This window comes from Pelophylax lessonae (genome assembly GCF_965119305.1).
Source record: "Pelophylax lessonae genome assembly, chromosome: 1".
Classification (NCBI taxonomy): Eukaryota; Metazoa; Chordata; class Amphibia; order Anura; family Ranidae; genus Pelophylax; species Pelophylax lessonae.
In genome coordinates, this window is record NC_138768.1 from 610158142 (window position 1) to 610172518 (window position 14377).

A 14377-nucleotide genomic window follows, 5' to 3' on the forward strand; every position below is an offset into this window, starting at 1 on the left:
CACAGAGAGGAGTGCGTGTGTGTGTGGGGGGGGGACCCCACAGAGAGGAGTGCGTGTGTGTGTGGGGGGGGGACCCCACAGAGAGGAGTGCGTGTGTGTGGGGGGGACCCCACAGAGAGGAGTGCGTGTGTGTGTGGGGGGGACCCCACAGAGAGGAGTGCGTGTGTGTGGGGGGGACCCCACAGAGAGGAGTGCGTGTGTGTGGGGGGGACCCCACAGAGAGGAGTGCGTGTGTGTGGGGGGGGACCCCACAGAGAGGAGTGCGTGTGTGTGGGGGGGGACCCCACAGAGAGGAGTGCGTGTGTGTGGGGGGGGACCCCACAGAGAGGAGTGCGTGTGTGTGGGGGGGGACCCCACAGAGAGGAGTGCGTGTGTGTGGGGGGGGACCCCACAGAGAGGAGTGCGTGTGTGTGGGGGGGGACCCCACAGAGAGGAGTGCGTGTGTGTGGGGGGGGACCCCACAGAGAGGAGTGCGTGTGTGTGGGGGGGGACCCCACAGAGAGGAGTGCGTGTGTGTGGGGGGGACCCCACAGAGAGGAGTGCGTGTGTGTGGGGGGGACCCCACAGAGAGGAGTGCGTGTGTGTGGGGGACCCCACAGAGGTGTGTGGGGGGGACCCCACAGAGGTGTGTGGGGGGGACCCCACAGAGGTGTGTGGGGGGGACCCCACAGAGGTGTGTGGGGGGGGACCCCACAGAGGTGTGTGTGTGGGGGGGGGACCCCACAGAGAGGAGTGCGTGTGTGTGTGGGGGGGGGACCCCACAGAGAGGAGTGCGTGTGTGTGTGTGGGGGGGGGGACCCCACAGAGAGGAGTGCGTGTGTGTGTGTGTGGGGGGGACCCCACAGAGAGGAGTGCGTGTGTGTGTGGGGGGGACCCCACAGAGAGGAGTGTGTGTGTGTGGGGGGGGGACCCCACAGAGAGGTGTGCGTGTGGGGGGGACCCCACAGAGAGGTGTGTGTGTGGGGGGGACCCCACAGAGAGGTGTGTGTGGGGGGGACCCCACAGAGAGGAGTGTGTGTGTGTGGGGGGGGACCCCACAGAGAGGTGTGTGTGTGTGGGGGGGGACCCCACAGAGAGGAGTGTGTGTGTGTGTGGGGGGGACCCCACAGAGAGGAGTGCGTGCGTGTGTGTGTGAGGGGGACCCCACAGAGAGGTGTGTGTGTGAGGGGGACCCCACAGAGAGGTGTGTGTGTGAGGGGGACCCCACAGAGAGGTGTGTGTGTGGGGGGGGACCCCACAGAGAGGTGTGTGTGTGTGGGGGGGGACCCCACAGAGAGGTGTGTGTGTGTGTGGGGGGGGGGGACCCCACAGAGAGGTGTGTGTGTGGGGGGGGACCCCGCAGAGAGGAGTGCTGTGTACTGAGACAGGACATCTCCCTTGCGTGTGTACGCCTCACTGAAGGCACCCCTGAGGCTGGATTCACTATTGATGTGCATAGGTGTGCTTTGGTGCCTTTTGTTAATGTGGAATCTAAACGCAATATTCCCACGCACACATTCAAGATAACCGGCAGTTCGGTGATGCTGGGCGCTGTAGTGACCATAGGTTGTAAACCATGGATAATCAAAGTGAAGAAAATGTCATCCACAGGCCAAGGATTCCTCTAAAGCAGGGGTCCTCAAACATTTTAAACGGGGCCAGTTCACGGTCCCTCAGACACTGTTGGGGGCCGGACTACAGTTTGAAAATATGAACAAATTCCAATGCGCATATTTTCTTTGTAGTGCAGAAAACAATACAATATTTATTGTTTTATTTATATATATATATGACCACAGCGTGCCCCCTTTCAATGCCAGAGTGACCACAGCGTGCCCCCTTTCAATGCCAGAGTGACCACAGCGTGCCCCCTTTCAATGCCAGAGTGACCACAGCGTGCCCCCTTTCAATGCCAGAGTGACCACAGCGTGCCCCCTTTCAATGCAAAGCGACCAGCGTGCAGAGACTGCCAGAGAGACCAGTGCACTTACCTGCAGTGGCAGACGGCTTCTCCGATGTCCCCCGTGTCTCCTCAAGTCCTCCCGTCTCCCACTTGGCCAATGGCATGGGTTCGCCTTTTGGCCAATCTGATTGGCCAGGAGGAGGATCCATGTGACAATAGCGATTTTTCATTCGCTATTGTCACACAAATGGGTGGGCTAGGGCGCAGTGCTCTGCACCCCGGGTCCACCCTTTTTCTGAAGCATATTACAGCTTCAGTGAGTGACCGACAGTCAGCCCTATGCCAATCCCGCGGGCCGTAGTTTGAGGACCCCTGCTCTAAAGGGTCGAAAGCTTTATTCTGTGGTTACATAAATTTACAGCAACGTTTCAGAGCCACGAAGGGGCCCTGCATGGCTCCCAAATGTTTCTGTATATCATGATATCGGATCCTTTCCTTGGTGAGCTGATGACATTTCTTCATTTTGTTAAAGTGGGACTAAAATTAATTGATGTATGTGTGTGTATATGGCTTTTTTTTCAGCAGGAACGTGGGGAATTCAGTTCCTGCACCTCAAACTCTAAGGGGTGCTGGTGGATCTGTTTTTGCTGGAGGGGATCTATTTTTTGCAGATTAAGGGGTCTATTGGTGCTGGGGAGGTCTTCGGTTGCTCATAGGGGATCCATTGTTAGGGATGGGTCAATAGTTGCTGGAAGGGATCTACTGTTTGGGGGGGGTGTATTTGCTGCTGGAGGGTCTATTGATGCTGGCTTGGATTCATTTTTTTTTTTGCAGAGGGGTCTATTGTTGCTGTTGGGGGATATATTGTTGCTGGAAGGGCTCTACTGTTGAGGGAGGAGTATAATGTTGCTGGCTGCTGAAGGGTCTATTGATGATGGTTGCTGGGAGTCTATTGTCACTGGGGTGTCCATTGTTGCAAAATCTTTTTTTTCTTCCTTTCTTATTAAATTCCATACAAAATACCTAGTACCACAAAATGATGCTTGATTCTGTATTCTCTAAAAGGGGTGCTACTGGGAGGTAAGGAGTGGAACCAGGAAAGGGTGCACAGAGGTGGGCGGGGCGGAGTCGAGGGAGTTCCTGCACCTATTCTCTGAGGAAAAAAGCCATGTGGAGATAGATATATATAAAATATCTATATCTCAATGAACACTTTTATAGGTACACCTTGCTAGTACTGGGTTGGACCCGCTTTTGCCTTCAGGACTGCCTTAATTCTTCGTGGCGTAGATCTAAAAAGGAAACATTCCTCAGAGATTTCGGTCCATATTGACTTGATAGCATCACGCAGTTGCTGCAGATTTGTCACCTGCACATCCATAATGCAAATCTACCATTCAACCACATCCTAAAGGTGTTTTATTGAAATGAGATCTGATGACTGTGCCATTGGAGTACAGTGATCTCATTGTCATTTTCAAGAAACCAGTGGTGTGGTGATTTGAGCTTTGTGACATTGTGTGTGTGTGTGTGTGTATGAATACTTATTGTTGAATTACCTTTTAAGTGGTACATGGGGCACCGGCAGCCTTTTCACATTTCAAATTATTGTGAAGTGATTGTATCTAAGACTAAGGTGTTTTTCTTTTATTAATGTTTAGATATCCGAAATGGTTCAACGTCTGACCTACCGTCGTAGGCTGTCCTACAATACAGCCTCAAACAAGACCCGGCTGTAAGTATACCTGTAACATTTTGTCATTGGATGTGTTCATGTCTAATGTAGGGGCTTTCATTGAATTGCTCTTGATTTTATAGGTCCCGAACACCAGGAAACAGAATTGTCTATTTGTACACCAAGAAGGTTGGCAAAGCCCCTAAATCAGCATGCGGTATCTGCCCAGGAAGACTCCGTGGTGTAAGTGTGCTCTTTGCTTTCACATTGTGTTGATATCGAATAACCTGGCTTATTCTATAATAAGCTTAGCTGGTGTAGATGCTTAGTCTAATAAATAATGGTTTTTGGGGTGAGTATAGGTTGCATATTTCATTGACTAATTTAATTTATATTCAACTGGATGTACTTTTCTGCCAACGCAGCCTTTTGGAATCAGTTGCTTTTCTCATGACCATGCCTTTTTGTTTGTGGAAAATGCATTAAAGCAGAGTTGCAGACAAAAAGACAACTTGGTCTCAAAACAATTGACCACCCCACCCACCCTCCTTTTTTTTTTTTTTTTTTTTCTTTGGGACTTCCTTCCTATGTTGCCACGGCAAGGTTCGTCACTTTTGTGGTTGCATTCGGCTCTCTTTGTTGGAAGATAAACCTTTGCCCAAGTCTGAGGTCCGGAGTAGGTTTTCATCAAGCATGTCTCTGTACATTGTTACATTCATCTCTCCCTTGCTTCTAACTAGTCTGCTAGCTCCTGTCCCTGAAGAATATCCCCACAGCATGATGCTGTCACCATGCTGCACTGTAGGGATGGTATTGGCCAGGTGATGAGCAGTGCCTGGTTTCCTCCAGACATGACTCTTGCCATTCAGGCCAAAGAGATCAATCTTTGTTTCATCAGACCAGAGAATTTTTTTTCTCATGATCTGTCTCGGCAGGTTTTCTGCTCAAGGAGTCTGGTCCCTGGAAGAGTCCAGGTTGCCGATCAATGTTCTGGAGCTGGGAGTGATCAGGCTTTGCCTAGTCCACTGGACCGAGCACCTGCATGGTTGTCCAGGTCGCATTCAATCAGACAATGTCACGGCGTGTGTCAATCACCAAGGGGGCACCAAAAGTGTCCTTGCGGCCTTGGAGGTGGCAGGCATCCAATGGGCAGAGCTCTTTGTTCCAGCTCTCTCCGCTGTTCACATTCTAGGAGTGGAAAATTGTCAGGCGGATTACCTCAGTTGACAGGCCTTGAATGCAGGGGAATGGTCTCTCCATCTGAAGGTGTTCCATCAGTTGTGCCTTCGTTGGGGCACTCCAGATGTAGATCTGTTGGCATCTTGGATCAATAGGAAAATGCAGAGATTTGTGCCCCGCTCCCGGGACCCTCTGGCAGACGCCGCAGACGTGCTGGTGGCCCCTTGGGGGTCAGTATCAGCTGATGAATACCTTTCCTCCTCCTCAAGCTGCTGCCAACTTGAGAGGAGGAAAGGTATTCCGGACTAGCCTCGCCGAGCTTGGTACGCCGACCTGGTCAGGCTAGTCGCAGACGCTCCTTAGAGACTTCCTCTCAGGGAGGATTTATGGTCTCGGTGCCAATCTTCCATCCTGCTTTTACAGTCGCTGACTTTGACGGCTTGGCTGTTGAAAGTCTGGTGCTGAAGGAAGGGGATTCTCTGCTTCAGTGTTCTCCACTCTGCTTAAAGTGAGAAAAGCAACTTCTAGGAAGATCTATCATCGTACGTGGAAGGCGTATATTGCGTGGTGTGAGTCTCTTGGGGCTCCATCCCACTCTTACTCGGTGGCTCGGATCTTGGCCTTCCTTCAACAGGGAGTTGATCAAAAGTCCTTGGCAATTTTCTTCCAAAGGCCATTAGCCACCCATTCCCTGGTGCGTAACTTCATCCAGGGGGTGCGACACTTGGTACCACCAGTGCGACCTCCGTTGCCACCTTGGGACCTCAATTTTGGTGCTGTCGGTTCTCCAGAAACCTCCTTTCAAAAGTATTTGGGAGATTCCCCTGTTAACCTTATTCCAAAAGGTGGCCTTCTTGGTGGCTATTACTTCTGCGCACATGGTGTTGGAACTGGCGTTGTCCTGTCGTTCTCCCTATCTGGTGGTTCACAGGGATAAAGTGGTACTTCGTCTGAATCCGTCCTTCCTTCTGAAGGTTGTTTCCAGTTTTCACTTAAAGTGGTAGTATCACGATTTTTTTAACTTTAAACTACAGGTAAGGCTATGATGAGGCTTACCTGTAGGTACAATTAATATCTCCTAAACCGGCACGGTTTAGGAGATATTTGCAGTGCATGCAGCCGCTCGCAGCTTGCCGGAAAATCGCTCCCGCGCGGGAGTGACGTCATCGCAGCTCCGGCCAATCACTGCGCCGGAGCCGCCGAACCCGGAAGAGACGCCGTGGGATCATGTCAGCGCCCGCAGTGGTGTCCAGGGGTCCGTGACGGGGCTTCGTTCTAAGGTAAGTAATTCATAATGAGCTAGTATGCGATGCATACTAGCTCATTATGCCTTTGTCCTGCAGGGTTTTTTTTTTTTTTTTTTCCTGGGTTTACAACCGCTTTAAATGAGGACATAGTCTTACCCTCTGTGTCCTAAGCCAAAACATCCTAAGGAAATTGCACTGCATACTCTGGATGTAGTTCAGGCAATCAGTGTGTACTTGGCGGCTATGGAGTCAGATTCGCTCTTTGTACATACGGATGGCCCCAAGAAAGGGCTGCCTGCTTCTGCTGCGACTAATTCCAGATGCGTCAGACGGTGGTGCAGGCTTATTCGATTAAGGGTCAGGTTCCTCCTTTCCCTGTTAAGGCGCATTCTACTTCGGCGCTTAGTGTTTCCTGGGGTTTTCACCATCAGGCATCAGTGCTTCAGGTTTGCAAGGCGACTACTTGGTCGTCTGTTCATACCTTCACAAAATTTTATAAGGTGGATGTGCTGGCATCTGCAGAAGCCTCTTGGCCGCAAAGTTTTGCTGGGTGCTGTTTAAGGGAGTTCTTAGTCTCTCTTGAGGGTGTTTTTAATGTTTTTTTCAGGTGGGTCCCATCTTGTTCTGATGAGTCCTAGGTTGCTTGGTTGGCTATGGTTAAGCCTTGGGGACTTATTTTTCTGCTGTTCCCACCCCTCATTTTATGGCACTGCTTTGGAACGTCCCTACTGATATGAAATAAGAAGACTGCGTCCGTTGATGTCGATAGAGAACTGGATTTTTGACTTGCCGTAAAATCCTTTTCTCTGAAGTTCATTGACGGGACGCAGTACGCACCCCTCTATTTGAGTTGGATTGGTATTGTTTTCTCTGACACTGCTTTGATACAAAACTAGTGGGTATACCCCCTGGGAGTGCCCATAGTTTCTCTGAAGTTCATCCGTCAATGAACTTCAGAGAAAAGGATTTTACAGTAAGACAAAAATCCAATTTCCTCTATCCACACATTGGAGGTGGGGAAAAAAAAAAAGATACCTCCCCACTGTTATTGTATTCTGACAGTGGGACAGAATACACTGATCAGTGTTGCAAGTGATTTGGCTGACATTTTCCAACAGTCCTGCTTTGAAAGGCGCAGCTAACTGGGTTAACTACTTTCGAAATGGTCACGTATAGATCAGATTGAATTTAGATCCATGTATGACCAGCTTAAGGATTCAGATCCCTCACATTCGAATAAGATCAGCTCATTCTTGAGTCAACAGGACAGGAAGTGAAGACAAATCTCCCTAAAGACACAGATGGCAAAAGAAAAACTGACAGCGGTTTTAAATGTTGGAAATAGTTAGATGTTTTAAGTAGTAAAGTTTTGGACATGTGTATCACTTTTGTTTTCTAATGTTTCTACAGATCCGAGCAGTCAGACCTAAGGTGCTTATGAGGCTTTCAAAAACAAAAAAGCATGTCAGCAGAGCTTATGGTGGATCCATGTGTGCTAAATGTGTTCGTGACAGGTAAGCTTGGTGTAATATTGTTTACTTGGATTGCAGTAAATCTTTTGTGGTTTTGGGAGAAAACAAATTTTAAATCTGGCTAATGTGCAGTTAACCACTTCAACACCAAGACAAATCTGACACTTCTCACGTATATGTAAAAATCTCCTTTTTTATTTATTTTTTTAGAGGCCCTAGAAAATAAAATGGTGGGTGTTGCAATTTTTTGTCACGTGGTATTTGTGCAGTGTTTTTTCAAACACCATTTTTTGGGGGGGAAAACACACTTTCACAAATTTAATTGTGAAAAAACACTATATAAAACCCAATTATTTGGTAAAATTTAAAAAATATCACGCAGAGTAAATAGATACTGAACATGCCAAACTATGGTATCTAGAAATCTCCAAAGGCAACCTTTTTAAAGGCTCCATTCACACCTTTGGCATTCTAGATCGCTGATGGAATCACCATGTTTCTGCCCTCTATTCCTAAATTGCCGCAAATCATGGGACACGCTTGCCATCCCATTTCAGTGGCACCCCAAACGCGGCGCGATTGTCGCCTGACAGAATCACAGGGCGCCTTTCGCCCAAAAGAAGTTCGTAAATAGACCCCATTAGTTATAGTTTAAGAGTTGTAAAGTCTGAAGGTTTTTCACCCTAATGCATAGAATGCCTTCGGTGCTGCGGCAGTACCCTTGCCCCACCCCCCCCCCCCCCCCCACACACTCCTCTCCCCTTACCTGAACCCGATCATTCTAGCGACGTGCCTAATGACGTTCAGCCTAATGTTTTCTGGTGTGCTTCTGAGAGAGTATTGCATACATTTTTTTTTTTTTTTTAGCATTGTGCTATTTATGATGTTGACAGGCTCTGATTTGGCAATCTTTCTATGCAAGTCTGTTTTAAAGCACAAATGTGGTAGCAAAACTTGAAAGCAACAGGGTGCACTTTGGCCCACCAGCGGGTACCCAGCTATGTCACTTGTTGGGCAAGAGTCCACAGCCCTGGTTAGGCTCTGTTTGAAAGTTGGCATTTACACAATGTGGCTTCTGTTACCAATGAGGTCGGTAAATGTGCAGCTAGTAGGTTTGCCATTAAAGTTGAATTAAACTAAAAAGCTAATATACTGCAACTTACCAATCATTAGATGTGGTGGCTGCATTAGGTTTCCTTTATTTTTTTATAGGGCCGAAAAAAACTAATCGATTAGGAAAGTTGACAACTATTTGTCAATCGATTAGTTGGTCAGTTGATTAGTGGGCATGCATATAAGAATGCATTTTTTGTTTACATATCAGGAAAAACCGTGCAGCACACATACAGCTTAGTACACCGTCCATATATGTAAGTATGTGCCTGAGAACTTGTGAATGTGTAAGGAGCAATGCCTCATGGGACATGTAGTCCTGGGCAGGAAATGAGTGGTTCTAAAGGCGGGAAGTTTTTTTTTTTTTTCTTTTTTTTTTTTTTCTACCTTGCTATAGGGGCACTCTATACTATACTTTGCAGCTTGCTGTTAGGGCACTCTGAAGGCAGGAGGAGCAAGAAGTGTCAGTGAGGGACCCCAAAAGAGGAGAATCAGGGCTGCTCTTTGCAAAACAATTACACAAAGCAGGTAAGTATAAGACTCGATTCACACTAGAGCGATTTTTCAGCCTGACAAGTCGTGGTCCCTCGCAGTCCATTGACTGCTACAGGACCCGTTCTAATAGGAGCGACCCAAGTCGCTCCGACTTAGAAAAAGGGTCCTGTACCACTTCAGGGCGACCTCGGAGCGACTTGCTTAGACTTCCATTATGTGAAGTCTGTGCAAGTCGCGCCGAAGTCGCGGTGCACGGGACTGCACAAGTTGCCCCCGAAGTAGTACAGAGTCGTGCCGCCCCAGTGTGTACCGACTCTTAACAGGTTTGTTTATGAAAAAAAAATTCACTTTAAAGTGCAGGGAAGATGAGCATCTGAACCCAGAGAAGGTGGAGGCTGATAGACTGGAGGTAATATAAGGCATTACAATTACTTTTAAAGTGAACTTTTACCAGTATTGTGCATTATATTTAAAATGATCATATCCATGCAAAACGTCTGTTTTTAGTAGTACTTTAATATAAGATTTATATCTCCCTTCCACCCTTCATATAGCTTCATGTCTGACTTCTAGTTAAAATGCCCATATATCCTACTTATGGGTGTATTTTATTAAAATATATATAGATATTACTTTTACTTTCTCAGTATAAATGAGCCCCTTAGGCTCCGTTCACATGTAGGCGTTTTTGGAGCGTTTTTCTGCTCACTGATCAGCTCTCAAAACGCCCAACAAGACAAATCCCATTCATTGCAATGACCCTTGTTCACATCTGAGCGTTTTGACGCCCTAAGGAAAACGCCCAACGCTCAAAAAAGTACTTGAGCTTCTTTTTGGGCAGATCACAGGCGTTTTGTCCCATAGACCTCAATGTAAAGTGATATTTGGCATTTCACAGGCGTTTTACAAGCGTTTAGTTGCTCCTGATCAGCTCAAACAGCACAACTCTCCACCCAGGTCTCCACCCCCTTGGCATGCCTCTGCTGTGAGCACATTTTCCTGAAACATGGAGAACAGCAGTTAGGCAGTTTAGGTGACCAGACCCTGCCATACCAAGGTGACCGTAGCCTGCTGCCATACCAGGGTGACCGTAATGTAGTTTAGGTGAACTGACTCTGCTATGCCAGGGTGACCGAACTCAAGGTGACTGTGAACTGACTCTACTATGCCAGGGTGACCAAACTCTTCCATGCCAAGGTGACCATAACGAAGTTTAGGTGAACTGACTCTGCTATGCCAGGCTGACCAAACTCTTCCATGCCAAGGTGACCATAACGAAGTTTAGGTGAACTGACTCTGCTATGCCAGGCTGACCAAACTCTTCCATGCCAAGGTGACCGTAACGAAGTTTAGGTGAACTGACTCTACTATGCCAGGGTGACCAAACTCTTCCATGCCAAGGTGACTGTAATGTAGTTTAGGGTAAATTGACTCTGCTATGCCAAGGTGACCGTTATGTAGATATATATATCAAAAAACACCATTTTGAAGCCCTAAAACCCAATAATGCCCATAAAAAGTGCCTAGGGTTCTGGATCATGCCCCAGGGACTATAAATCAGGCAAAAAAAAGTTCTTAAAAATTGTCGTTTTTGATAGCCAATTATTGGAAGAAAAAAAAAAAAAAGATTTCTTTGGATTTAGTTTAGTCTGTAGCATGTCCAGATCCATAAAAAAAAAAATCATGCAGAGGAGGAGGTCCCTGGGAGGTTCCTTTGCAAATGTAAAAAAACCACTCTGCTTTTCCATTGGTCACCAAAAACACCTGTTAAAAACGCCCAAAAAAACGCCTGAAAAACAATAAACAAACGCCTGAAAAACGCCAACACCTACATGTGAACGGAGCCTTACAGTAGTAATTATCTGCTCTTTTTGTACTATAAAGAGCTGATTTAATGCTGGTTATACACTAGCTGAAAGATTGTTCGAAAATCTCATTTGGTCAGATCTTTCGTTTTCGTCCAGTTAATGGGCACAAAAAGAAAAATAGTTTTTAACTTTTCAGAGCTGAAAAATCGAAGGGACGGTTTTTTTGAAAATCCGCCGACCGAACGATAAACAAACAATAAATTGAAAGGTTAATGTGTTTCTCGGCCGACCTGTTTGCACTAGGCATATGCGACAAACTGAACGAAAAACTGATTCATTTATGTCCATTGAATGATTTATCGTTCGAAATTCGGTCATTACATGATGGCACAATCGTCTGCTCTCACGGCCGATTTTTCGTTTTTCAAAAGAGTTCGCCTGATATTTCGGCTAGTGTATGGCCAGCATTAGTGTTTGTTTGTTTTTTTAACCCCGTTATGACTGGTGATAAAAAAAAAAGCATGCTGCTACCAACTATCTTGGGCCTGGTTCACACCTATGTGTGTTTTTCTGCTTTTTGTAGAAACGCACTACAGTTCATTTAACATGGTTTCATATGGGCCACATGCACATCTATGCTTTTTTTAGCTGCTGTGTATTTGGAAAGGGTCAAGGACTTTTTTCAACGTAAACAGTGTGTTTGGTTCAAAAAACGTTAATAGAGAAGCTGCAGAAAAGCATGTAGTGCATTTTTTGTCGGGATTTGTGTTTTTTTTTTTTTTTTTTTTTTTTTAAATTTGCCCAGCAAACACATTGGCCAAAAAAAGCATAAGGAATGCAGAACGCAAATCGCAGAAATGGATGAAAAGCAAACTGCATATGTGTGAACCAAGCCTTATGCTGGCCATACACGTATCAATTTTTGGACGAAAATATTCATACCAAAAATATTTGTACATTCGCTGAATGAAAGAATGTAGTTTGAAAATTTTACTTTTAACATTCCGTTTTAAAATGAATAGTCGTTCATTGCAGTCCTAAGGTGACGTCCACTACCCCCTGATCCCCACCCATCCAGTGGCTAAACAGCCGCTATGATGGCTTTTACTTTGCAGGGAATTGCCTGCTGAAAGATTTCTGTGTAGCTTTGATTGCTTTTACAGGAGGCAACGTTCCCCCAACCCTGCCCCTTCCTCCCCCCCCCCCCCCCCCGCTGCCCTCTGGTGATTCTCCCATCTCTCCCCGTGCGATCGGGGAGCCGGAGAAAAACTGTCACCAGATTCAATCGTAGAGCTGATAAAGGATCAGATGGTCCCCAGCCATCTCTGACCCTCAGAGGCTGGAAGCGACATGACGTGTGTATTTTTTTTTTGCCTTGTCTTGTAATCGGAATAAAATTGATCAAAAAAAAATAAACTTGTGGTAAAGTGAAAAAATAAAAAAGATTTAAAGTGCCCCCCCATCCCCTGGTGCTCGTACGCAGAAGTGAACGCATACATAGGTCACACCTGCATATGTAAATGGCGTTTAAATCAGACGTGATGTATTGCCACAAATGTTAGTGAGAGCAATAATTTTAGCACTAAGCCTCCTCTAACTCTAAACTGGTAACCTGTAAAAATGTTTAAAGTGTTGCCTATGGAAATATTTAAGTACCAAAGTTTGGCACCATTCCTGTCTGTAATTTTAAAGCGTAACATGTTGGGTATCTAATTTACTCGGCGTAACCTTATCTTTCACATTCTACAAAAAATTGGGGTAAACATGTTTTTTTTTATTCATGAAAGAAAATTGTTTTAATTGCTGCGCAAATACTGTGACCTAAATTGCAACGACCGCCATTTTATTCCCTAGGTTACCTAGGGCTAAAAAAAAAAGAAAGTTTAAGGCCTCTTTCGCACCTGTTCGTTCCGTTTTCTGCTCAGCAGGGGATCAATCCGCCGATCCCCGCTGAGCAGGCGGATAACAGCTCCGTCTCCGCTCTGTGTGCAGAGATGGAGGTGTCTGATCCCTGCTGTCCTCTATGGGGGAATCTGATGAGAAGGGACCGTCTGGTCATTCTCATCCAATCTGCCAGACGGATTTGACGGATCGGATGTCAGTGGACATGTCTCCACTGACATCCGCTGCCCCATAGAGCTGCATGGGGCATCCATTCAGATCCGCCTGAAAAACTGACAGGTGGATCTGAACAGTCTGCGTGTGAAAGGGGCCTTGGGGTTCTGAGCAATTTTCTAGCAAAATATAATTTTTTTTTTTTTTCCATGTAAGAGAAGAATGCCAGAATTGGCCCAGTATGGAAGTGGTGAAAGGAGTTGTAAAGGCAGAAGGTTTAGGCAGAATGCATTAGGATAAAAAGCATTTTGTGTGCAGCATCCTCCCCAGCACTCAATACCTACCTGAGCCCCATCTCTGTCCAGTGATGTCTGGAACCATTGGCTCCCGCAGCTGTCAAAGTCAGCCAATCAGGAGAGAGAAGGGGTGGGGTTGAACGGCAGCTCTGTGTCTGAATGGACACAGAGCAGTAGCTGGGCTCGGGTGCCCCCATAGCAAGCTGCTTGCCCTGGGGGCACTCAACAGGAGGGAGGAGCTAGGAGCAGCAGAGGGACCACGGAAGAGGAGGATCCAGGCTGCTCTTAAAAATCAACTGCACAGAGGAGGAGTGTATAATGTTTGTGTGTGGTTTTTTTTTTTTTTTTTTTGTTTTGTTTTTAAATAAAAATAAAAATTTTACAATTACTTTAATGTTTAGATTCTAGCATTTGGCTTACAATGATATTTTTATTTTACAGAATTAAGCGGGCATTCCTCATTGAAGAACAGAAGATTGTGGTGAAAGTACTGAAGGCTCAAGCACAGAGCCAGAAGGCAAAGTAACATGACTTGTATTCACTTCCGAATAAATACTTCTATTGTGTATATGGTGTTTTTTGTTTTGTTTTCTAAAATGTATCAGTTTTACTGGGAGTAACTAGCATACACAGTCGTGAAATGGATACCAGATTTTATTACACCACATTTTTTTACAACAGATTTTATACATCAAATATTGTGGAACAAAATCAATAAGTTTTTGGGGTGAACTGGTGTATACATGTTGGTTTTTTTTTTTTTCCCCTCCCTGCTTTTAGCGGATTTATTGGCATCACAGTTTTTAGAGGCAAGGAAAAAAAAAAACATTGCCAGTACGTCCAGGAGCAGCAGGGTTTGGGCAAAAAAATGTGACACTTGTTAATGCTGATTGTTTGTTCTGGCCAATGAATTATAAATGAATGAGTTAACGCCCAAACGCTTGACGCGGCTAAACACATTACACACTTTTACCAGCCTCCCGTGTTTTTTGGCCAAAACGCTGCTGCCAGGAGGAAGGCTTCTAGGACAGAAGACGTCCAGTGTGCATAAAGCCTAAGGAGGACAAAAAATGCAGTTTTTGATTGTGTTTTAAGTTTCAAGCCACTTAAAGCAGTAGTAAACATTGCTTGTAATCTTGAACCTACAGGTAAGTT

At 46.1% G+C, this 14377-nt stretch overlaps 1 protein-coding gene across 1 annotated transcript; it reads left to right on the forward strand.

Annotated features, from left to right (window-relative positions):
- Positions 1-3543: 3543 nt before the first annotated feature.
- RPL34 (ribosomal protein L34) lies at positions 3544-13797 on the forward strand. The gene is made up of 4 exons (XM_082262514.1): positions 3544-3617; positions 3701-3800; positions 7394-7497; positions 13664-13797. The coding sequence occupies exons 1-4, from the start codon at positions 3553-3555 to the stop codon at positions 13746-13748; spliced, it is 354 nt and encodes a 117-aa protein (XP_082118640.1). The 5' UTR covers positions 3544-3552; the 3' UTR covers positions 13749-13797.
- The last annotated feature ends 580 nt before the right edge of the window (positions 13798-14377 follow it).

Bases quoted from the DNA above. Each gene is read 5' to 3' on its own strand.
- RPL34 (XM_082262514.1), top strand. From the start codon at position 3,553: ATGGTTCAACGTCTGACCTACCGTCGTAGGCTGTCCTACAATACAGCC. The intron at 3,801-7,393 runs GTAAGTGTGCTC...ATGTTTCTACAG, and splicing joins GCCCAGGAAGACTCCGTGGT to ATCCGAGCAGTCAGACCTAA. The intron at 7,498-13,663 runs GTAAGCTTGGTG...TTTATTTTACAG, and splicing joins GCTAAATGTGTTCGTGACAG to AATTAAGCGGGCATTCCTCA.